This window comes from Tinamus guttatus, unplaced genomic scaffold (assembly GCF_059628265.1).
Source record: "Tinamus guttatus ecotype Peru unplaced genomic scaffold, ASM5962826v1 Tinamus_guttatus_pri_ptg000125l, whole genome shotgun sequence".
NCBI lineage: Eukaryota > Metazoa > Chordata > Aves > Tinamiformes > Tinamidae > Tinamus > Tinamus guttatus.
In genome coordinates, this window is record NW_028288659.1 from 8,385,885 (window position 1) to 8,411,482 (window position 25,598).

Below are 25,598 nucleotides of genomic sequence, written 5' to 3' on the forward strand. Positions count from 1 at the left end.
TCTCTCTGAGACCCTCTAGGTGAGTGTGTCTTGTCAAGTGAAACTAGCTGACTTCTGAGGCTGTTGCTCTTTATTTTGCAAACACAGATAGAAAGGTAAACTGTACTGCATGAAGGTGAGCTTAGGGTATGGAAGCTGAGCACACTCAAATAGATGCATATCAGCAATGCAGGTTCTTTGTACCATGATAAAACTTAAATCGTGATTGTGGCAGTAGTTAAAACGGTGTTCAAAATGCAATGTAAATTTAGCATTAAATGTTCTGTAGTAAACGGGGAAGTGCCCGAGAGAGGTGTATTTTCAGAATATCCAGATTATGGAGCCATGACTTCTACTTAGTTTCACTTTTTGTACTCTGTTAGTTGCATAACCAGATAATGAAAATGTAAACTTTGTGAACATGCAGTACACGCAAATGTCATCGTGACTTTCTGAGAAAGCTAAAGCTTGAGCTAATATTTGAAGTATTCTTGGATTTACTGTTTTAGGGCCTCGGATGCTTAACTCTAAAACCTGATAGCAGCATAAGACAATTTTATTCTCTTAATGCTGCTCCAGTTACCAGAAATGGTTAGCCAACCATTTAGCCAACCAATTGCTCAGCAATTCCAAATTACATCTTTGATTCTGAAATTCCTTCTGATCTCTGATGACAAAGCTGTAGTCTCCAGGTTTTCTGCAATGCTGTTTTGCACGGTCAGTGAAAATATATGAAAAATAAAATACATAACTTCGTTTTCCTTGAGATAGATGCTTTTGTGTTAAAGCAAGTTTCTGAATAACTTGGGGAGCCACAAAAATGTAGAGGTGGTGTAAAAATTCAGATTCAGTTTATCATTGCTTGCTTATTTAACATTCCCTTCACCTAGGTGAAATTGAGTAGAGCTTACTATCAATTTTCTTGTTTATAGCAAAGCAGAGGCATACGTAAAATTCAGTTTGAAGAATAGACAGCAATACAAACAAGGTGAACCACAGCACACCTTATGACCTCTTAAAAATAGTGTATTTATGAATGCATTTCCATGTGAGTGCTGTTTCTGGTGCTACCATTGACTCTTCTGCCTGCTGAGCACCTGCAGAAATAGGTTGAATTAAACTTTAAAAATACCTGTCTCATGAACTCCTCGGGGAGAATTTGGTTAAATTTCCTTAAGTGTAGCAAGAATTTTTTTTTTTAATGCACCTATTCAGATTATTCCCTGGTGCTTCCAGAAGTGTTGTATCAAGATGGTTGTATGCACATGCCTTGAAATATTCCTAGAAGTAGGCCCTGCATGCCTTGATCACGAGGAATCAAGGGAAGGTGATGTAGGAACGAGCATGTGTTGAGCTGTGCTCTCTCATTTCTGTTGCCAGCAGGATTTCCCAGCAGTTCTGTTAATGTGCTCTGATACTGAGGAAGATGGAAAGCAGGGGCTATGTGGCAGCAGGTTTTTTTTCTTGCCTTACATTAAGCTTGAAACGTGCAAAACTATATGTACTTATGGTACAAAAGTAAAAAAAAAAAAAAAAATCTCAGGACTAAATACTCAAATAAAAGTACAGAAAATAGGAGATTAGTTTTTTAATACACTTCTGTAATATTTAGCAGTTGTTGTTCATCTTTAGTTGAAACTTCTCTACCACTGACTCCCCAGGATCTAAAAGAAGTGCTGTATTCAGTAAAGCAGTGCTTACTTGATTGTGAATACTTCTGGGATGGAAGCTGTATTCCCTTGCTCCTGCTGTAATCCAAAGGCAGGTTTAAGTGAAGAGAATGATAGGTCAGGAAGGCCCAGTAAATATCGGCTTCAAAGGCAGAGTGAGCAGGTGGAAAAGGAACCCCTGTGCAGGCACCGCATGGTCAGAGAGCAAGATCAAGAAGTGCCCTGTTTTTCAGTAACATCCAGCATCCTCAGCTCATCTTAAGGTGGGAAAAAATTAACAGGGAAGTTAAAAAGGGTGCGTTTGTTTTGTTGTTGATTTTGGCTTGTTTGTTTCTTTTGCCCGAAGCCATGCAAGAGGCCAGTGGTTGAGCAATGAAAAAGCTCCAAATCTCTTACATCTCGGCCTATTGCTTTTTCTAGAGGAGCAGATTGCATCTTAGTATCAAGTGCTTGTTCTTGCTGTCAGGGAAAAAAAGCACCAAATAGATTAGTATCTTGTCAGTATAAGCTGAAAAATGGCTATAAATGGGCTTGGTATGTGTTTTAACATGCAATAAAATTTTAGGACAATGTAACATTATTGACACTCCAGGCATGGACAAATTAGTACATATTGCTGTGTGACTATAATTTTGAAAGTAGCAATATGAGTTTTAGAGAAGTAAATGCTTTAGAAAATAGACTAAAAACTGTCCTGTTTCTGCTCAAAATCATATGAAAAGTGCTTGTTCCTGTGGCTCACTTAATGAAAATCACAACTCCCTTCTGAATTTTCAGAAGATAGAACCCCTAACAGAAATATTAAATACACACAATTTAGGGTCAACTAATTCCCTGAAAGGGATAAAATCATATTATGTGAATGGGGAAAGTACCTTACTGTCAGAATTCTTTCATTTCGAAGCAAGTATTGCCTTGAAAATGCATCTTTGCTCCCAAGCTTATGCCATGTCAATGGAGAGGTAGAATGAAGCTCTTCCTGAGGAAACGAAAAGTGTGATTTTTGTTTCTTGTAGTTCTCTCCTATTTCTCTCCTCCCCCTGCACTCGCCCTTCTCTTGTCTTGCTTGCATTATGAAATCTTTTATAGAGTCAAGACCCCGGGAAGGTGCAGAAAGAAAGCAGCTTGCAAACATACCTTTAAGTTGGAAGTGGACTGCTAAATTTCATAAAATGCTTGCATTCTATCTAGTATCTCTCTTTAGCACAGCTAATTGTAGACAAGAATCTTCTGTTGCTGCATTTCACCAAGGCTTGGTACCATTAGGCAGTGGTGTTTATAATCTTTAATTAAATTGCAAGGTTAGTCTTCAAATGTGTGGATCGAGAGAGAGGTTTCCACCTCCTGGGGTAAATCAGTGGGAGTTTAGTGCTGTTTGGAAGCTCCCCCATAGTGGTGCTGACATTTTGCAGAGACACTTTCATAGCACCAGGTAGATGCAACTTGGGGGAAAAAAATACTCTGATTTTTGGGGAGATTGGTTTCCTCGCATTCAAATGAATGTTCAGGTTTTTATCTGACTGAGATTATAGACCAATGTGCCAGCTGTGAGGGTGTGTGTGTGTAGACTCTGTGGTTAACAAAATCTGAATTTTACTTAATTTCAATGGGTATCAATTGAAACAGGTTACTTATGAGGTGATCTGCAGCCTTAAGTCCTTCAGGGGCTTAACACAAGCACCGTTCTTTTGATACATTTAACCTTTCAATTTTCTTTAGTTTAGCTCTGGTACTAAGAAAACTTTGTACCAGGCAACAGGAGGATATGTACTGTCCTTTTGGCTTATTGCTTTTGCCAGTGGTGATGTATTTGCATTATACCCATAAAGAAAAGTGCTTTTGATGACCTTCAGACATCTTATAGTTCATGTTTGAAAAACTGATACAGAAAACCTAGTTTCTCAGTGTAAGCTATCTGAGGAATCCTTAGGTATACTGAAGATTAGCAAGAGAAGCATCCTATTGACACCAAAATTTTCATAAAATTGTCTGTTTTTTATTTCTGTTTGCATAGAAACTATGTGAGGAAATACTAAACATCCTTGAAAAAAACACAAAAACTTCATGTCAAGTTGCCTGCCTGGAGGCCCTTCGGATTCTCTCCAGGGACAAGAAGGTTTTAGTACCTGTGACCACGAAGAAGAACATGCAGATCCTCATGAGGCTAGCCAAGCTGGACACTATGGAAGATTCTCTGGGACGGATGTCGGAATATCCTGTTATAGTAGAAGCTTTAAAATGCCTCTGTAACATAATTTTTAACAGTGCTATTGCACAGAAGCTCAGCTTGGAACTGAATCTCGCAGCTATGCTCTGCAATCTTCTGAAAAAGTGCAAGGACCAGCAGTTTGCTGATGACATTAAGTGCTTTGATTTGCGCCTTCTCTTCCTCCTGTCACTCCTGCACACAGACATTAGATCACAGTTGCGTCAGGAACTCCAAGGGGTGCAAGTCCTGACTCAGGCTTTGGAAAGCTCCCTGAGTGTGAGATGGACAGCAGAATACAAAGCCGCTGAAGACCATGACAGGCCTCCTTTATCTCTGCAAGAGACAGATTGCGCCATTGAGGCGCTAAAGGCTCTTTTTAATGTAACCCTTGACAGTTGGAATGTCCACAGCGAGGTAAGACTCTGCTGAAGTGTTTGCTGGATGGTTTTACTTAGACTGCAAGAGCCATGACCACCATGTAGATGCTCGAGGTGGTGGCTGCCCAAGACTCGGGGCAAGGATTTTAATCCTTGATCTTTTTCGTTGCTGTAATTATAAGATAAGATAGATCGGGATTTTCAGAACAGCAGCTGAGGTGCTCTTGGCATCATAGTCACTTTCTCTCTATGTAAAATCTGTCTGAAAAACATTGTGTCCGAGTTCTGGGTATGTGTGGATGGTTGTGGGTTTTCAAGAGGTGCTGAGTCTTTAAGCTTATTACTTTGAATGCCAAAACCAGTTTTTATCCTGTTACTACTTAGGGGAAGAAATTAATACATTTATCTGTGTAGTGGTGAATAGACTGTATTATATAATACAAGTTAGAACTGTGTATGTTGAAATAAAAAAAAATAGTAGAATGCATTTAAAAAGAGCATTTAATGAGTCAGAGACTTCCAAAAGAAATTAAATGCTGTTTGATAACAATTAGTGGACTAGGAAAAACTTGTTAATACATGTATCTCGGCTACATCTCTGAAGATTGTTGGCTGTAGAATAGTGATTAGAGCGAGGAACGCTCCCATGCTTCCTTTAGCTTTTCTGGGCATCTTCGTAAGCACATCACCTCTAATACTTGATAATAAATTACTCTGGGTGAAGAAATAGTAAGGGCATTGCTTTTCAAGTCTTTCTCTCCCAGCCCTGTGTCTGGATTGAAACTTGATTTTTTTATTTTATTTTTTTAAGATGACATGCAGTGCAATAACCATATACACTTTCATTGCTACTTGTAATAAATAAGATTTTTTTTCTTTTATTTTTTCATGATATAAGATCTCTTCCCAGCCCTGACAAGTGTGCTTGCTATGTGGTACATCTCTAAAAGTTTAGAAGCAGAAATAAGATTCATAACTTTTTTTGAATAACGTAACTCTCCAAAAGAGTAATAAAATAAGAGTAATAGTAGCTTTCTTCCTATCGCACATCATATTGACTCTGAAAGAGTGTTATTACCTTTTCTTTGGCTATTGTAATTGTGACCCAGTGTATAAAACTATGTAGAAGTTTGTGGAAGTTAAAATGGACAAATAATTGTTCTGCTTAGTGCATTGGACCGATGAACAGCTAATATGATATTAATGTTATATTAGGTGAGATTCGGTAAGGAATATGAAACTTGAAAATGGAGTTTAAAACTCGTTCTTTGCTAAAATAGTCTAAGAGCACTCTAAAAGAAGTGTTGAATTACCCACGGTTAAGAGGAAGATAGGAGAAATCAGAATAGCCAGTATTTAAAATAAAAAGAAAATATGAAAAAATGGAGATTTTCTTATGCTTCTGGCCTAGTCCTGTATTCAAGATATCTTTATCTCTGGAAATATCTTCCTTTACCGCAAAGGAAGAAAATGTTCTTTGTCTAGGCAGATGATTTCATTTCAGATCAGAAAAAAATGACCCAAACTCAAGTAAATAACACAGCCGTATGAATGTCTGTGGCATAAGAGTTTTAGAAGAACTACCTGTGATTAAATACTTCTGTGTGAAGGAAGTAAATTCAGATATTAAGCTGGATAAAGAAGCTATGTTAAATGTTCACCTCTTGAGAAGTCCTATTGGAGAATCTGAGTCTGTTTTCACCTTGTTACGCTCTTTTGCTCTCTTGAGATCACCAGTATTTTGTAAGTTCAATTTAGTTCTGAAAGAAGGATGAAATACAGCACACGTTTTTTGTGAAGATACCTCGTAACACTGTTGTCCTTCTGGAATAGGGGAGATTTGTCCCATTGAACTTTTTCTCCCCAGAGAACTCAAACAACTAGCTAACAGAGAAATCTCTCAGCTTTGAGGAAATTCTGGTGTTAGTAACCTTTTTTAATTTTTATAAGTTAGATGAGTGCTTAGGGTGTTCTGAGGCTGGAGAAGCTTATTTTCTGCTTTGAAATAAAGCATTTATAGTTAGAAGTTCATAAAGGCCAACAAAAAAAAAACTAAATTTAAGAACTCTTCGTTAGTTGTGAACCATTAAGGAGATGTTCAGTGACGTTCTGCTTAGCTCCCTGTGGAAATCTTAATGATCTGCAAGAAGAGTAAACAGCATGTTAATGAAGTGTGCTGAAGATTCAGAATTTGAAGACATTACAAACTTTAAAGGGAATGGAAAATAAAAGGAGACCCAGGAAGGTTAGGCATATGGGAAGACAACTAAATGAGAGCCCTCCTGGGGAAAAAGAATAATTGAAAACACCAATATTTAATGACTGGAGATGATACCAACGTAGCAAAGCCAGCCAAGCTGGTGCAGTTGGCAGATTTGGACATTGATGTTACAGTGATGCATTGGGTGCTTTGTGCTAGAATAAACACTTGAAAGTGTGTTAGATGCCAAGAAGAGCTAATAAAGAAAGGAATAGGACCATGCTATGTGTAATGAAATGATTGCAGTTATCGGTACACTTTGTGTGGCCCCTGTTTGATGGGGACTTGGTGGGAAGAAATGCTTGGAAAGTGCAAAAGTAGGGCAAATAAGGTTGATGAGAGTAGAGAAGTTTATAAGTAGGTGGAGAGAAAATGTCAAGGGAAAAGAAGCGAGTTAGAAAAGGAAACAGATCAGGTGGAGGAAATGAGACTGTTGGCAGCAAAAAGAGTAGATGGGAATGAAGCAAGAAAACGAACAAATGGAATCTAAATTGGTGAGGAAAGGGCTGCATGAAATCTCAAAAAGGAAGATAGCAGAGGTGTAACTAAGAATAGTGATATGGAATTGAGTGAATGATTCTAACTGGCCTGAATATCCCAGTGTGTTTTGTGACAGTGAAAGCTCATTTGATGGGCAAGCAATCCCCAAGGATGCTAAAAGGCCATCCAAGCACAGCTCCATTGCACTAAGCATTCAGTGAACTCTAAGGTACACTCCTTTTATTGATAGGGATGGATGTTATGATCTAATAGGTATTTTCCATCTTTAATTTTTATTATTCTAGTGACCTGAAATCCTCACTTGCAATCTTCAAAATGAAAAAATATCTTCATAATTTATATTTATATAGAATGAATCTCATCAATTTCGTTACATGGCTGCCATCCTCCGACACTGCTTATTAACCCACGGCCCTACTGAAGACAAAACTGAAGAATTACACAGGTTGGTAGAGTTGCAGAACCAGTCTATTTTGAAAGGTTATTTATGCACAAATATTTTGGCTGATATCTAATTATAATTTTATTAAACTTGTTTAAAATCTATCCATGTTCTTAATGAATGCTCTTTGCCTGAAATGCTGTTCAAAGAAAGAGAAAGAGGCTGGTAAGGCTGTTTATTTTTTTATTCAACGATAATGAAGTTGACCTTTCTAAAATCTTTTGCGTGCAATTGAGGATGAAATTGTTTGAGAGTCCTAGGAGTAGTGGAAATTGAAGTAGAATGTAACTATTGTTGCTTTGCATAGATGTTGATGGAGAAGCGACACAAGGAGGTTGTGGTGTGCAGTTTCTGCAGTTTTGATGCACTGGCCTGGAAGCAATAGGTTGATATTTTATTTCAGGTAGTTCTAGGCAACTTTAATAGAATTTCAAAAATCACTGCTGTTGCATGTGTTTTGTTTTTCTAAAGCACACAGAGGTGAGTGAATCAGCTTGGAATTTAGGTTATTCGGTTTGTTGTCTTTTTTTTTTTTTTTTTTTTTTTTTTCCTCTCAGTCCTGCATTTAACTGCTGGAATTAGGGGTTGCAAATGTAAAACGACCAAAATTCTTTTTTTTTTTTTTTTTTTTTTGAGACACTAGTTTTCCCCTATTCAAAACTATGAGCTTTCTTTCGTGTTATTTTTGTCTTTCTGAATAGGTCAGCTGCCCACAAGCCCACCAGTATAGTAGTTCCAAACACTATCCCATATCATCTCTTGGCAATCTCTTGAAAAAGGCTATTGCCTTTTTCTTCAAAACATCTAAGTGCAAGATCTTCTAAAGATCTAGTTCTGAGCCAGATGAGGATACAGCTTTGCCCACCCAGCAGTGAACTTGATTCAAATCTTAAAGGATCTCAGGAGTCAACAGTCTGAGTAGCTGGGCACAGACATTCTGTGCCAGAGCTCTTCTCAGTTGGGGCAGACCAGTCTGGGTATCACTACAGTAGCTGCCATGTGTAAAAATAATAAGCGAGTGTGAGTGTGTCCTAAAAGGCAGTTTTTGTCTTTTCTCTGCTGCTGTTTTTGGTGGGTGCCTCTCATCTTCCCTTAAGGGAGAGCTTAAAGGGAATAATTTCCCCATACCTGGGAATATTGAAGAGATCTGGGCAAGTTTCATAACTACAAGAAGATAATGCCTCCTGTATTTAAGCCAGTGAAACTCTGTCTGATATTAGTTACTGTATAGCTGCTGCTCTTCTGGTGACAATGTACTCTGATTCCTAGCCCAGGAATATGGGACTATGCTAACACTCTGTAAAATATATCACCCTTGAAAGTTTATCTTAAGCTGGGTGCATGTTATGATGCTAGTACTTCTCCTTCTCGGTTTTGCAGGCACTTACAGATCAGGACCAAACAGGGCTTTGTGGCTAGAAGTAGGCAGCTAGGGAGCCAGTCTAATATTGATGTGATTTCTGCCCTTGCTTTTGTCAGTCAGAATAAATATTTTGTGTAGATTTGCTGTCTGCATGGACATGGTGCCCTTCTGCAGGCACCAATTCAAGGATTCTTCCTAATGTCAAAGAAAGGGAGACACAGGCAGAAGGAAAATGAGTCCGAGCAGCACTGCCTTGTGTCAAGTCAAATATTCCAGCTTGTCTGTAAAACCTGGATTTTGTTTTTGCATGCTACTCACACGGTCACTTAAATAATAGCCTGCTGTCTGCTCCACAGAAACCATATATAATGCCATATGTGGAACAGAAGTTAAAAAGTGAAATAATTCAATATACTTTCCCCCCTAATATAATTCATCACAAGGTAGTTCTGAAATAGAAAAGTTGCAGCCTGGAGTAATGCTCCTTATAATCCTCAGAGGATCTGGACAGCTCACTCGAGTGCCCTGATGCAGAAAGTTAGCCATGTACTTCATTCAGGATCAGAGTTTCAATAGGATATGAGTAAACTTGTGTTAGCAGCCCACAGCTAGCATAGCTGTGTCATGAAATGAGGCCATGTCAACTGTTAAGTTATGCTAAACTCTGAACCTTTATTGCTAGAGACGAGGTGCAAGCCAGAGCAGAGCTTAGCTTCTCAGCAATCCACCTGGAGTTCATCACCAAGTCATTTCTTAAAGAAAAAAGAATAGAATAAAATATAAACAGACTTGAGGACAGAATCAACTTCATATAGCATCAGGCTGGCATAAGTATGTTTCTTACAGCTGCTGATCGCTTAGGCTTCTGTAAGTTTGTAAATCTATAGAATATAAGATGCTTAAATAAAGAGATTTGACAGCTTGTTAGAGTCTTTTGTTTGGAATGCTTAGGATCTGGAAGCTTATGCTGAGGATTTATTTTGAACGAACACCAGGTACTGAATACAAGCCCTGAACTGTGATGCATCGATTGACAGTTTGACTTTTCTTTCCAACAGGCAGAAGTTCCCTAAGGAAAATAACTAACGTAGGACCTGTACTGTTGTCATAACTGTGATTGTGTCATGTCCTTGCTCAGTGCTCAAACATGAGCAACTTAAAGCCTCGCACGCGAGTGCCATTTTTGCCCACCAAGAAGGTTTTAGTCCAGGCATTCAACAGCTCCAACTAGTCCTGTGCTCCTGGATTTGCATAGCAGGAGGGGGCTGGGAGCAGGAGTGGGTGGGTGTCATGTCCCGGTGATTAATGATCTCTAGGAAGCCGAAAAGGGGAGAGCAATATACGCAGTATTCCTACCCCCTGGAGCAGGAATGCAAACACTATTGTGCGGGTCGGTGCATAGCCACTGACTTCCCGGTAGCTGGAGAATTTCATACACTCCTCGACCACAAATAAAACTGTCAGTGAAGTGACAAAGATCAGAAAGCCGGGCTTCATTTATTGAAAAGAATAGCTCAGACACAGTGATCCAGAAAATTAATTTTGTAGGTGTTTGGGAACTCGGTTGTTTAATAAGAAACTAGTAAAAAGAAAACTTTTGATGAAAGGCCTGAAGCCACCAAATATTTGTTGAATTTCAGTCAGTCTTGTTGCTTGCTATTCTTGAATTACTGGAGAGGGCATAACTTCTTTGATATAAAAAATATCTTAAATGGAAATTAGAAACAAAGAAAACACCCCTTCCAGAATGCATAAGTTGTCCACATTTCACTTGCTGAAAGAGCCAAAGAAAGATGACATCATGTGAAAAAGCCTCCCAATTTGATGATACTAAACCAGTGCATTTGTTAGAAATGTGCTGCATTACATTTGAATGTCTCAATTTGTTTTCTGCTGTGCTCGGTCTTTGTTAGAGCTGTATTAAGTAGTGCTACTACTAGCTACTTCAAAGTATTATTTAATGTGTTAAGTGAAATTGTCTGGAAAGTTCTCTCTGCTCTTGAAATATTTTGTCAATCCTTGAAACGCTTCCAGGGCTCGTGGTTTTGTTGCTAGCTTTGGGCTCTGCATATGTAAACCTGCCTAGTTCTGTATTATTTCTAAATGCAGCCACTTACAATTTTAGTTGGTCTTCAGGAAGTCATAAGGACAGAAGCCTAATCTTTCCAGCACCTGTGTAACTGAGCATCAGATTCAGGAGGAGTACAAATGCACATCAGTAATGAGGACAGGGTAGGCAGCAAACTCGATTCTGTATCGTACAGAAGAGCCTTACAAAGTAAGGTAATGTGAAGAGGAGGGAGGTCCCTATGGTCTAATTTAAATCACTTAATGGCTGTGTGAGAAGCACTTCTCTTTCGTGCTGAACAAAACCTGGACATCTATGTTTTGCTAGATGCTAGTGGGAGTGTTTGTGAAATAACCTACTGCTTGATTTAGAGTATTGTCTCTGTTAGTGAGTGCTTTGTGGAATGCAACTGTTGAAAAGTTCTGCTGAGTAAATAAACTGGGATCTTTTACTATTTATTAAATGTCTTAATATTTTCTCTACATTATATTTTAAGGAAGAGTGCAAGTCTTTTGGAGGACCTAAGACATTTCCAGACCCCATTGTTTTAAGGACGAGGAAATATTTTCCACGGTGTATTTTATCATGGCACTTGTAGCAATACGGATGCATCGTAGAATGCTTAAGCTTCAAAGAGGGAAAAACTGTGGCTGCCTCAAGCCAGTGTGCGAGGTCCCCCTGCCGTCGTGCAGGACGAGCGGCCGTAACGCTGCCGCCGGCGGCACCGCGGCCAGGGCACGGGGTCCTGCACGGCCCCCAAGGAGCAGGGCGCTGCTGGAGCACAGCGCGTGTGGCTGGGCTCATTCCTTGCTCATTCCAACGGTCAGTGTGCAGGCCATGATGCACTTCATGTTTTTTAAGGTTTAGAGAATACAAAATAAAACATTAAGTTGCTGGGCCTCTTTTTAATCGCAGTTGAACACACACTTTATGGTGAGTTGTACTGCTTTTAGTTCTACTTTACAGATGAGTAATGACTCTTTGAATTCTGTTTCAGCAATGCAATCAATCTCTTAAGCAATGTGCCGGTTTCTTGCTTGGATGTTCTTATTAGTCCATCATGTCAAGAAGAAACAGATATAAAATACAATGGCATGAATATGGGAGCAATTCAAATTTTACTGGATTTTATGGAGAAGAGAATAGACAAGGTATGGACTTTAAAGATTCTTGATAAAAGGAGCCTCCTTTAATAGAGCAAAAAGTTCTGTCGTGTTATGTTAAATTATTTATAAAACCTACAAACCATATTTGGTAGAAATGTGCTTGCTTCTACACTGTGAAACACTTTGAAAAGTGGGAACAAATAGCTACCTATAAATGTCTGAAGTACTACTTGTTTGTGTGCCAGACAGTGAACATTTGGCCTTTTCACCTGTGTTGCGATCGTATTTTGGCTGTCGCATGGGATTTTGTTGAAGTGCCCATAGGGTTTGAAATAGGCAACTTGCTCTTAAAAGTAAATTACTTACATTTGTTTTGGTTTTAGGGAAGCAGCTACAGAGAAGGTTTGACTCCAGTTCTCAGTTTATTAACTGAGTGTTGCCGAACTCACAGGAATATCAGGAAGTTTATCAAAGCTCAGGTAGGTAAAACATTCATGAAAATCTGCTTGCAAATCTAACAGCAAAATTCGAGGCTTGTACGATAGCAAAATTGGAGACTTGTACCTCAGTGAAAGACGCTGATACTTTCAAAGTAAGAATGGTTTCATATTAAGTTTCCAGTGAGGGCTGCCCCCTATGTCCAGTGTAGCAAAAAATCCCTGGTCCATTCAGTGAAACAGCAGAGCCAGACAGTAGCCAGCAAGGCCATGGATGTTTTGGTGGCTTCTACCTGGGCCTCAGCAGATGTGAGTCACTGGAACTGAAGCTTACGTTACAGTGTACATCAGCTGTTCTGGCAGAGCAAAACTCTTGCACAGAGGCACACATCTCATCACATGGTCTCTTAAAAGAGCTGTTAAGTACAGTGCAGACCCTGGGTAGGCTCTCTACAGGAAAGAAGAGATTTCCGTTCCATGGTTGTGGGTCTAAACCATCTTTATGGCTTAGTGGCTGGTAGTATGTGCAGTGAGGGTATTTCGTTTGTTTTCTCCAAAGTCAAGTGGAGAGAAGTTAAAAGCCAAGCAAGAAAGAAACAGGAGTTGAAACCAACTGAGAGGTGGGGGTTTTCTTCCTATAATCTGCAGTGGTTTTCAGGGTTCCAGTTTAGATACCAGCTGTGCCCGAATTCACGAGTGGAATCTAAAATGGAAAGGAAAGTATTCTGCATGTGCGTTCCTCCTGTCATCTACACCGGAAAAATGTTTTGAGGGGTTTTTTTAGGAAATTGTTCTTGGCGTTTATTCATTTGTTTGCAACAGTTCTTTTGCAAGCAGACTCTCCTAATTGCTTTGTTTTGTTGTTAAGTTGTAGAGCCAAACATTGAGAAGTTACAGAATGAAGTTTTCTGCATGGTTTTTAACTGCATATTGTTGTCTAGACATCAGGATGCAATTGCATGTAGTCTCTTAACGCTGCCTCACATAGTGCACAGAATGGATGGATGCTGTGGCTAACTGTGTGACCAAATGTTTGATAATTTGAGTTATCCTCATTCTTAAATGTCAGCCTTGGGCCTTATTTATTGTGCACTGTTCAAACTTTCCTATGGCACTCATCACTCTATCAGCATTAGAGTATCCAAAAGCCTTATTTCGTTTTACAGTTCTCTGTGCAATGGCAGTTATGGTATCTGCCCTGTTTTGGAAAGTAACTAGAACTTGAATATTTTGCTTGAAAAACACATGACCTGATTTTTCCATCCGTAGTATTCATTTGTTTAAGGACTGGTTGCTACTGGATCCTCTTTCAGTAACAGTTGTATAGCAAATGTACATGGAAGATGAGTTTTTAAATTAAATAATCTAGAAGAAAAGGCCTCCAGTTTTTAATGGCAATCAATGAAAAGGTGGGTTTTATTCACTGGTAAAACACTGAAAGTCCATACTTGTTACAGGAGTGTTCAAGACCATTAAATATTTCACGCTACAGCCCAGGTTATTCTGCAGTTCATTCCATCCTGTGTATATGAAAAAGTCTAGGTTTTGAGTCAGAATACACATGCACAAGGAAGCTGAGTTCAGATTGCAAAAACAGCAATATTTGAGATATTCCCTTTCTTCAGTGTTTGAGTTAACAATACTTGTTTAAGCAAAAATCACTGCTAGTACAAGCAGAACCGGGTTGCTTTTGTTCCGTTCCTTGAAGGAGCAGAGCTTACAGTGCTTTCTTGTCCTACTGACTGTTAGTTTTTGCAAGGGTTTGGCAGGTATTTCCATGCATTCCATCCTTCTTTCCCCTTTTTTATGGTCCCAGGTATTGCCTCCACTCAGAGATGTATCAAATCGTCCAGAAGTTGGCACGACAGTGAGGAACAAGCTTGTACGCCTTATGACGCATGTTGACCTTGGAGTAAAGCAAATTGCAGCAGAATTTCTTTTTGTTCTTTGTAAAGAGAGAGGTATAAATGTCTTTTCTTTCCCTTTTATGTAAGGTCTTGTATTAGTGTATTAACACTCTTAACACAATGCTGTGTTGCCAAATCATGTTGTTTTGTAGCTTACCTATGTTCTAGCTGAACAGATTCTCTGTATGACTCTTTGCAGTCGACACCTTGTTAAAGTACACAGGCTACGGTAACGCGGCAGGATTGCTGGCAGCAAGGGGCCTGTTGGCAGGAGGAAGAGGAGAGCACTGGTACTCCGATGATGAAGACACAGACACTGAAGAATACAAATCAGCAAAGCCCAAGTACAGTATTGTTTTCAGTTTCACATTTTCCACTGCTGTTTAGGAGTTCTGACATAGCATTTTTTTTTTTTTTTTTAAGATGCCAATTCTGGAATTATGTGTGCTTATAGGAACTACTGTCTCCCACTGAGCTCACAGTGTAATTATTGAGGAGACAGCCTCTAATAGACACTATAATATACTTAGATGGCTCCCCTCCAAAATCCACTATGGTAATGATTTAACCCCAGCAGGGGAAACTACATAAAGATGAAATCCTTCAGAATATATTTACACTACTGATTTAAATGACACTTAAAATGAAATTGTGCAAAGCTGGAATTGCTGAATGAAAATAAATAAGGCTATCAGAGATGACAGTGTAAAATGGTAGCAAAGCAGACCAAAAAGGTTCTGAAGAACAGCTTACTAGCAACTAAAGGGAACATTTTTCAAAGGTTGAGCAAAAGCAGGAAGCCAGCAGTGTGCATACGGTCATTAGGTAGCTGACATATAAGTAGGGCAGAGATAGGAGGCAAGTCCATAGCAAAGAAGCCAAGGGAATTCCTTGCATCATGTTCTATATGAGGGAGTTCTGAGACTACACTTTTTTTTTTTTTTTTTTACAGGCTGTGAATCTGAAAAAGTATATAAAAATCAAGTGAGAAAATAGCCTTGAGAACAAACTGAACACATTTAGAAAAAAAAATACTAAAAAAAGCTATCAGAATGCTATTTGCCCCAGATCTTCAATGAACTCATATGGAACTGCCAGTCTACTCTCTATTGCAAATGGAAAATCTTTTCTGTAACAAAGGAAATAAAGGCAGTAAATGTGACTTCATTTCTTAAGGGACATGATAAGAAGGAAAAACTTGCCTGATATTCAGATTTTCATAAAGAATTGACTAAGTCACATGGATAAATATGAGAAGAGCGAAATAACTTCTGTAGAAGTCATGTCTGAGAAATCTTGTATCTTTGAAGGATACAGCAATCCTATAAAAGCTGTCTCTCTTAATTTTGATTAACTGCAATTTGTTTGAAACTGGAAGTTTCAATCTGAGTTATATTAGACCCGTGTTTCAACACCATTTATAGTATCTTCTGAGGTTGCTGATAACACACTTGAAGGGCCTGCTATTTTTCTGGCTTTACTTAATTTTCTTGAAGAAATACCCAGATGTGAGTAGGTATATGTTGGGGAGGTTTTGAGGCTTAGTGGAGGGTTCTTGATAAGGAACATGAATGGAAGGCAGTCTTAAATCTACAAAAAGTTACAGAAACAATATTACTTCTATTAAAACAGGAAGAATTGAAAGACAGGAGGTTTCTTTTTATCACTGAACTTCAGGATTTTTTCCATGCTATTTTCTTTCTGCACTTCTTTCATATATCTAGTTATGTGCATATAAAGACAAATGACATATTTAGTTAAAAGGTGACACTTAAGTGGAACATCCCAGATAAATGTCAGTCACTTCATGAGTCTGACTTTACTGCTAATTTTAAGCGTTTGATTACACTATTTAAAAAGGTGATCTGCTCTGAAAGTCCTTCTCAAAATTGTCACTCTGCTTTTGTTATTTACCATTTTTGTATCAAACTGACTTGCTTTAGCAGTTAAAACAACTGGCATTGCGAATTTGCAATGTAACATTGGTTTGGTTTGAGCGAAAATGATCCTGAGAAGAATGATAAGCTACTTCAAAATTTCAAAATAAGAAAATATTACTGGAATTGGTCCGTATGTTTAAAATTAAGCGTGTAGAAAATTAGTGATGAACACACATTTGTCATTCTGCCTTCCATCTATCTTTATATCATTATTTCAAGCTATTTGTGTATGGGTGTAACATAAGTATTAGTGGGACATGCATTTCTGAGTAGTTAACTAGAAGTTAATGCAATGAATCACAGGAGTAGACTACAAGATGGATGGAAACAGTATGAGGGTTGGCTCTCCATGGTGGAAGGTTTGCATGCTGTTCTGATGGTCTCTGTCTGCATCCTGCCTGCAAAGACGGGCAATGCACGTGTACATTTATATAAGAATGTAAACTACAGTGTTTTCCCACCTCCAGCATTAACCTTATCACCGGCCACTTAGAAGAACCGATGCCCAATCCTATGGATGAAATGACAGAAGAACAAAAAGAATACGAAGCTATGAAACTTGTCAACATGTTTGATAAACTTTCCAGGTATTGTATTACAGCTGCTCTTGAGAGAGGGGCCTCAGACACTGGCTATCTGCCCTAGTCTCAAAAATAATGTTATAATCAACTCCTTTGCAGGATTAGGGCTACTTTCACTGCAGAGATGTCTAGCACTTCAAAGAAGAGTGACATTTAATAAGACTTTACAGGGAATTACATTTGGAGAGGATTGGATAGCCTAAAAATGAGGAGGTTAGGCGGTTAGGCTGGACTGGTAGCAACAATAATTTCTCCCTTTAAAGTACTGGACAAAATCCAAGCCCAAGGCAAGTGTACTCATATCCCTTAAGTCAGTAAGCAGTCGTCTGAGGGTAACAACTTATGTCTGTTGCTTAACTGAAGAACAGGTGGAATGAAATATGAAAATAGCTGTCAACAAAAGCAGAAGTTATATGTATAAGAGCAGTTACAGTATATTTCAAGTAAGAATTATCATAGTAGTATTAGAATAAATGTAGACTGGATTATAATGTGACATCTAAACTTTTTTTTAATATAAATAAGGTAATGCAATAAAATGAAAGTATAAGTTTCTTATACAGAAAATTTTTTGAATTTGCAATTTTCTCCATACAAAAAAGGGAGTAGGGCCATAGTAGTGACTGTAGCTATTTGTTACTTTACTCAATATGCTCAGAATTTACAGGTTTTTTTCTGCTCCATTAGTTGTAAACATGTTAGACTGCTTGCTTGTAGTTTGTTTTCTGTTTAAGCAAAGTGTAAGATTCGTGAGGAACACACAGTGTAATCTTTATTTGTCAGTGACCTGAGCTGTAAGAACTTAGCCTAGATAAATATTTAGGTGGATTGTTCTTCAAACATATGAAGACAGAGACCAGAAACACATCTGTACCTGCAAGTGTCAATGCATATTCACATAGCAAGAACTCGTGACATTAATTCATCAAACTAAGTGTTTTTACAGCTCTCCTAAAGGTTAAGAATCTGCAAAAGATAGGGATGAGTCTGGATTTCATATTAGCTGGTAAATATTGAATTCAGGAGCAAAAGCAGGAAGGGACCTCAAGAAGGCTGCCAGTGTAGCAATTGTATAGTTTTTCACATTTCTTGCATGGAAAAGGAATGTAATATGTGGTCACTATCTTAATAAAGAAAAGAGAATTCGTATACAATCTAGATTGAACTGCTGTGTAAAATGGAATGATTGCTGGGTAGGCCAGAGGATTAAGAAGCAGAGCTTTGGGGGTGCAATAACGAAATGACAAAATGGTCTGCGATTTCAGGAAAGAAGCTTGAGACTGGAGACAAGCTAAGACTAAAGGCAAGTTTAAAAGACTAAAGGCAAAGTCTCAGTATAACTGTTACAGGGAAAAAATCCAAAAGGCACTGCTGTGACATAGGAGCCTTTCCAGCAGCTGCTGTCTGGGAGCGCTGCGCATCCCCTTGGCCAGTAGCAGCCTCTTACCTTGGGCTTTCTCAGTCGGCTACATCCACCTGCAGTTTTCTTCTGTAGTATTTAGACTGGAAACTCTGAAGGACTGGGGCTTTTTGTTGTAATGTTGTTCCCTTTTTTGCTCTAGTGATTACTGCGGGGCAGTTCTGATGATTTGACCACTTTAGGGGCTGTGATAACATGAATAAAATGACTTGGCTGTTCCCTCCCCCTTCTTATTTATTGACAATTGAAAAGAAAAAAAATGACTTGTTTTCAGGAGGCCGTGGTGTGTTTTTTGGGGGGGATGTGGGAGTATAATTCAGTGTGATCGTAGGTTTGGTACAGATGTTAAATAAAATGGAAAACTGCTCTTCTTATAGGCAAGAATAAAGTGTTAGTAATATGCTAATAGTAGCAGTGCCCTCTGTGATTTTAGGGCTGAACTCTTCTGCTTCCAGCTTGGGCCCTTTGCTGGAGGGAGTTTTCATGGGGTATTCATGGAATATCCTTTTCTTCTTGCCTTGTAACTTACAGACATAAGCAGGAGGGTGCTTGGATATGAGACTTCTGCTGATTCTTGGGCTTGGATCTGGCTTTGAGGCAGGTTGCAGGTGGCAGACTTGCAAAGTCGGCTGCTCTTGGTTGCTGCCATAGGAAGTGACATACCATGAACTGAGCAGTTTCAGCTTGGGCCAGGGCTTTGCTGGTAAAAGGGGAGGAAACTTGACAGGAACAGGGTAGTAACGGTTCCTTCTGCTCATCTTGACCAGATGCTCATCTTGACCTGTGCATCTTGAACAAGAGATCAGAATGTACTCGTGTGACAACTGCACTTCTGGTTTCCTTAGCACAGTTGCTGTTGTCCCAGTTTTGGAAGTTAAGCCATAAAAATCTAGTGTGCCTTTGTGGTATAAAAAAATGCAGGGCTAACAAACTTGCTTCCTTTCCCAACTGAAGAGAGTAGTTGGGCTGGCCTGGCTCTAGGTTGCTCTAGATTTGTGACTGCCTGCCTTTCTTTTTTGAAAGTTACCTGATGACAGGTGGAGTTCCTTGGCAAATGGATTTGCAGAACAGCACCATTTTAATGAAAAGTCACAGCCTTTCATTAATGTCTGCTAACAATTTACATACGCTGTGCAGGGAAGCTGTACCCTTTTATGCACATCTATTGAAACCCTAATGAAGTGGTATTTTCTGCCTTCTTCTCTAAGATGCCAGTGGGTTTTTGCTCTCCAGGATTCTGGTATTGAAGAATTGAAACTGCTTTGAGGTGATGTAAATTTGATTTGTGTTTTTAGGTTGTTTGTGGAGTTATTTCCCAGATTTGTTTTGTTTTTTTTGTTTGTTTGTTTTTCTTGTTCTTTTGGCCTGTTCAAAAGTTACATGAATCCCAACAAGGTTAAATAAAAAATAACCAGTTTTGTTTTTTGGCATGCATCAAGAAAAGCTGAGAACTTGTGTGAACCACTTTTCTGTCCCTGATATCTTGACACAGATTTTTTTTTTTAAGCTTTTATAGAAGTGAATCTGTTGCTCAAATCTGATCTGATGAGGTCGCCTTTGAAAAGCACTAGAATCCTATAGGTTATAAATAAATGAAGATTGGAAATCTTGATTACTGCAGTTCCTGGAAGGTGTAGGTTTTATTTAAGTAAGTTGCCGGATGTCTGAATGTGGCCCTGAGATGGCTCTATAGGTGTTGTCTGTAATAAGGGTATTGTTGAGAATTGCTGGCTGGTGTAAATCAATATCCTTTGTATATGGGGCACATCCTTAAGCTTTGAAAAACTCTCTAAATTTGCAGAAAGAAAATTCAGCTTTTTGGTTTTAAAAATATCAACACTAGCTGAATTAAATTGTTGTTGTATGATATTCTGTCTGTTTATATCATAGGTTATCAGAAATACTTTGTGTTAATTAAAATGTATGAAAAAATACACTAACATTTTTTTCCTATTAAATGGTGAGTAGAATTGCATATTAACTGATTAATTTAAAATGTCAGGGTGCTTTTTCCAAGCCAACCTTGTATTAATAGCAAGAATTCTTTTGCTGATGAAATGGTCTCCAATTATCACAGCCTGGGTTTTGTTGTACATTGAACAGAAGTCAACAAAACAAGTAGGGTAGAGAGGCTACCTAAATAAGCAGTCATACTCATTAAAAACAAAATTAATCATAGGAGTGAAAGAAGGCAATGCTACATAGATTTTTTTTTTCTTCTTCTTCTTCTTCTGTGTTCTAATCATAGAAGAAAATAATGTTACATGAAAGGATCGGAACTATTATGTCGTGCTCAATTATAAGGGGGTGAATAGGCCCCTAGCATGCCATTTTATCAAAGCAGCAGACTGGTGTTTGCATGATGGCTGTTTCATTACAGACACTGTCATTAATTCCATGTGTCAATACTGCCTCACAGTACACAGAGGAGACAAGAAAGAGGTGCCCTTCAAAACAAGGGACTGGTTTTTGAGTCGTTATCAAGCTAAGTGGCAAGCAGGAAGCTAAAACTTGTATGGATATATTTGAAGAGACTCTTGGGAGATCTGCAAGTGGAAGAAGAGAATGTCTTTTGCCAAAGGTTTAATTATGGTGTGTCTCCAAGAATGCTTGAATGCTTTGTTTGTGTTAGAAAAATGAATGTTGAGGAAAAAAGCAAAAAGAAAAAGATTGTATTGGAGGTCCCCATCAGGATGTTCAAATGGGTATAAATACGCACATTTGTGCATTTATATAGATCTTAATGGCTACAGAAGAATTCACACTGCCACCTACTGGGGTGAAGTCATCTCTCCTGTGCTGTAGGCTGACTATAAAGATGCAGTTTCTGAATAATGAAATGTTTTTTTATTTAAGTTATGCGTTTTTAGTTTCGTTTTCCCAAACTTCTCGTGTTACCTTTGCAACAGCCCAGCTTTTTCTTTCATCCATTCGTCTACCTCTGAATTTTTCCTCTTTGAAATACATCAGTGGGCTTGAGCTGTGTTTGCAGCTTGCAGCAGGTTCTCACCAGTGAAAGGATACACGCTCCAGGTAACCCTGCGTGTGCAGGAGGTTGGACTAGATGATCTCTAAAGGTCCCTTCCAACCTTAAGGATCCTGTTATTTCACACCATCTTAGGACTGAGAGCATGGGCTTTTGAGCATCATGAGAGAATACACAAGTGCCCTTCAGTGACTCAGACTTCTGAGTTGCTCTGTCTGCAAAACTCAGTGTATTTGTCAGAACGCTTCCCTCCCTCGCCCAACTCGACTCCTGTGTGTGGGTATGTCTTATTTGCTGTATCTAGTGCCCAGTGATTCTGCAGAGGACTCACTTGGAGACAGAAAGTTTGTATTTTGTTCTGGAATGTGTGTAGCAGGGGTGTAAAATGGAAATGTGAAGGAGGAATTGCAGAGAAACAGCTATTTCTTTATAATGGGCAAATGAGGTAGATAGAAGTCCTTGAGCAGCTCCTGTTTCCAGACAGCTGTAGGCATCCTTACAGGGGAAGGGGGTGGAGGAGTGAGAAAATGTGTAGCCTTTTCTGCAATTTGGCAGGTTACCTCCTTGCTTTCCACCCACTGTCCTTTAGTTGCATTCCGTTTCAAAGGCTGAGCCGCAAAGCTGGCTTGGCCAGCGTGTGTTCTGCAGCACAAAACACAATCTGTAAAAATTCAGTCAGAGGTCATGCATTTAAAAATAGAAAAATATATTCCCTCTTTCCTCTGGGTGCTTGCACTCCAGCTTTTCCTTAGCTTATCGGTGTTCCCTCAAGGAATTGCCTTACAGCTACTATGGGGTCATGCATAATTGATCCATATTTTCAAATTGTTTCCATCCTTAAGCCCCTGCCTGTATCCCCCTGTAAGCTTCCTGTTCTGGTTCAGATATTTTGATTATTTCATTATTTTCTTCTGTTTCTTCTTTCTTTTTAACAGTTTCTTTGTTTTCTTTAGGTATTCCTTTACCCTTTACTAGTCATTACTATATATAATAAAAATGAAATTTAGAGGGATAGTAAATGAGATGATTCCATCACTTCTGGCTGTGATTTTGAATGTTATAACCTAAGAGCATGTGTTACATTATTTAAAAAAAAAAAAAAAAACTAGGATCTCCTCAGCATAGAGCTAATGCAAAGATGACTTTGTTCTTTCTTTAAAGGTCTTCTTGACCTTTTAACACTAAAAATATGAGGAAGGACTTATTCTTGAGGTCATTCTCCTCCAAAAAGGTATGATTGAAAGATGAGCACGTATTCCAAGACCTGAACCTGAGTTAACGCTGCCAGCTATTGCAAGACTAATTAGATTTCCAGTCATTTATGGTGTTTTAAATTAAGTTAGAGTTTTACTGTCTGTGGCTCCATGGGGGGCGCAGGAGGGGCAGACTGGCCAAGCTTTAGGGGCTGCCTTGCAAGCACCGACTAAACTGGCATTGAGCCTCTCCTACCTTATTTAAGGTGACTCCTGAATATTCAGAGGTGTGTTCTGTTTCTGAGCAGAGGTGCAGAATGTTATCTCTGCCCTTCCAGCTTGGGCTATAATCCTCATATAAATTAGGTGATAAAAAGTACGGATTAAATAAATCTTTGCTAATACTTTCTGATTGGCTTAATCAATAATTAATCATCTCTTAGATGAGGCTGTAGCTTGTGGAGTAGATATAATTGGATTAGCCGGTGAGAGGCCTTTGGAGCTTTGAAGAGATTAAAATGGCTGTCAATCCTGTAATTAAAGTGCTACAAACAAAAGCAGTAGTGCTAGAATCAGCCACCTTTTTTGAAAATGAATCAACAAGTACTTGCACACCCTCAGAAGTGGTGTGGGCAGCGCGTGTTCCCCCGATGACGACGATTACCCTGAACTAGATAAATCTGCACGAAATAGCTTATTTTCGTTGTGTGTGCGTATGGCACCAGAATGGCAGGTGAAGCTTCCAGGAGAAGCGTTGGGCAGGGAACCCTCAGGAGAAAAGCTGCCGTGTGCGTTGCAGCGGGTGAACCTGAGCCCACCAGGCACTCGCTTTCCCTGAGGCCTTTAATTGGCTAAGCAGGTTTGGCTACATGAATGAGGTCTTTATCTACCCTCCTCTTCCCCTCCCACCTATTTGGGAAGGGTTTTTGTTTCTCTTTCTGCCAGAGAGAGCTTTAGCAGAAATTACTTCCTTGTAAAGGCTCATTATGCGTTAAAGCATGTACTGAATGTGACTGCACTATATCCATGTGAGCTGACGTGTGTGCATATGCTAAAATATATTCCTTTTTCAATCTCTTACAGAGATGAGTTTATAAAACCGATGGGAGTGCGACCGGATGGTACAATGGCTCCTTTGGAAGAAACAGCCAGCCAGTACCACACCAACAAGCAAGACGGTTCAGATTCAGACTAAAGCATCACCTGCTTCACTCCCACTTCCCTTTAATCCATGTCCTTCCTTAGAACCATGACATCCTTTATCCAAGCATTTTACCCTCACATTAGCCAGCCTCACTTTAAGTGTTCTATTGCTGGGATATTTAAAAGATGGATCACGTGGTGTAAAATTGCATTTTTAATATGTCTGTTTAAGGAACATATCAATTTGTTTATGATCAACTGATTAAATGTATTTCAAAGGGATGAAAAGCGAAAACCTACAATGTAAAATAAAATAGAGACTTTAATTTTCCAGAATCCTTTTTTCTGAACTCTGTAGGTTTTTCCTGTATTGTTTTTCTATTACCTAAGTAAAGAAGCAAGCTGGCTTAATTGCATTAGGATAGTAGAGGATATTTAAACCTAAAAATCTAACTGACCCGGGGAAGCTGCTTTAAAGGGCATTCGGTGATTTCACAGCTATAATTTTTAAATGTTATAGAATTTCTTCCTAGTACTCCCTTCTGTGGTTAAGCTGTCTCTTAGGATTTTACCACTGTGTCAGATACCAGTTGCTGCTAAAAGTACCTTTGAAATGGGAACAAGATTGTCTATGTTGTGCATTCCCCCTCCTTCATGTTAAGACCACGCAAATATAGTCCCTCTTAAACCTCTAGTTAAGTAAAAGCATCCCTATTCCAAGCAGCATTCAAGTATATATGCACTTACCTGCTGCCATGCATACAAGTGGACTGAAGTGAAACGCGGGTGTGAGTGTTTGCCTGAGCTGGGGCCTGCGCCTCGGCCCCGGGCAAGTCAGAGCAGTCACCACAGACAGGGTCTCGCTGAGGGGCAACGCTGGGGCGTGCTGGGATGGAGGCCCAGGGCACACGAGTGCCGCCTTGAATCTCTAGAGCTCTGTACTCTGTAAAACAAAGATTAAAGTTTTAGGCGTGCTGCACAGTTGTTGCCTCTTTGCCTGCCTGGTTTCTTTCTCTGTGTGTTTCTCTTGGCACAAAATACATGAAGAATAGTCTCACTTTGCTCAGAAACATACACATCCCCATCTTGTGCACGTTTCAGAGGCTGGTGAATATTTTCCACTGTGTTTTTGTTTTCTTCAACTTGACACTGCATCCTTGAACTAAGGGAATTAGTGTTCAAAGACCTTGTAAAGAGAGGTCTCTATATGAAATCATGCTTCCTCTCTCCATGTGAGAAGCTTTGCCAGAGTTCCTTGGTCTTCCAAAGGCCTGAAAGGAAATAAGCCACTGCCACCAACTCAGCAGTGGCTTATTTTCCTGAAGGGCACGGCTCAACCAGAGCTGTGTCCCTTTTGTGTATAGGAAACCTGTGACATGGTCTCCAGTTCTATACACTGCCATCGGTTGGGACCCTTTGGAGCATTTTAATAAATCTGTGTTCTAGGTTATGACTTGATTTGGGATGTTTTCTGCTGCACCAAAGTGGAGCATCACAAAATGCATAAGGGCAAAGAAAGCCAGCTAAAGAATCACTGCATTTATAATACTATAATCATACCTAGAAGCCAAACCAGAGGGAGATGGCATTTCAGTCTTCTGTTAAAAATTCTCTCTTCTTACCTTGGTTTCTTGAGTGAGGCTGTTTTGGGAGCTGATATCCAGGAGCAAAAAAACATGCTTAGTTGTATCTAAAATTGAGGCTCAGAAATTATCTTCTTGGAATAGCATCATCCATTACTGACTCGCAGCTCGGCATAGGCAAGCGTTAAGCGCGCTGCAGGTGCAAAGAGTATTCATGAACTCTCCCTGAGGAGCAGAACTTAACTACCTCTGCTAATGAGGGTTTGAGCCGTGTCTTGGCATTGGCTGAGACTTACGGTGCTGCAGAAGAATCCATGTTTCTGCATGGATTTCTACAGCAGGGACAAATACAGGGTAAGAAAGAGAACCAAAACTCAGTTTCTTGCATGAGCATAATCTACTGCACCTAAAATGACTGGCCTAAAGAGGCCAG

General features: G+C 39.3%; 1 protein-coding gene across 1 annotated transcript in view; it reads left to right on the forward strand.

Annotated features, from left to right (window-relative positions):
• The window catches only part of RIC8B (RIC8 guanine nucleotide exchange factor B), a 29,177-nt gene extending 5,349 nt beyond the window's left edge, over nt 1-23,828 (forward strand). The window contains exons 3-10 of the mRNA XM_088521671.1: nt 3,664-4,272; nt 7,347-7,441; nt 11,867-12,020; nt 12,359-12,454; nt 14,229-14,373; nt 14,519-14,663; nt 16,727-16,846; nt 23,523-23,828. Coding sequence (XP_088377797.1) covers nt 3,664-4,272; nt 7,347-7,441; nt 11,867-12,020; nt 12,359-12,454; nt 14,229-14,373; nt 14,519-14,663; nt 16,727-16,846; nt 23,523-23,634 — 1,476 coding nt within the window. The 3' untranslated portion in view covers nt 23,635-23,828. The remainder of the gene's footprint in view (nt 1-3,663; nt 4,273-7,346; nt 7,442-11,866; nt 12,021-12,358; nt 12,455-14,228; nt 14,374-14,518; nt 14,664-16,726; nt 16,847-23,522) is intronic.
• Nucleotides 23,829-25,598: the final 1,770 nt, after the last annotated feature.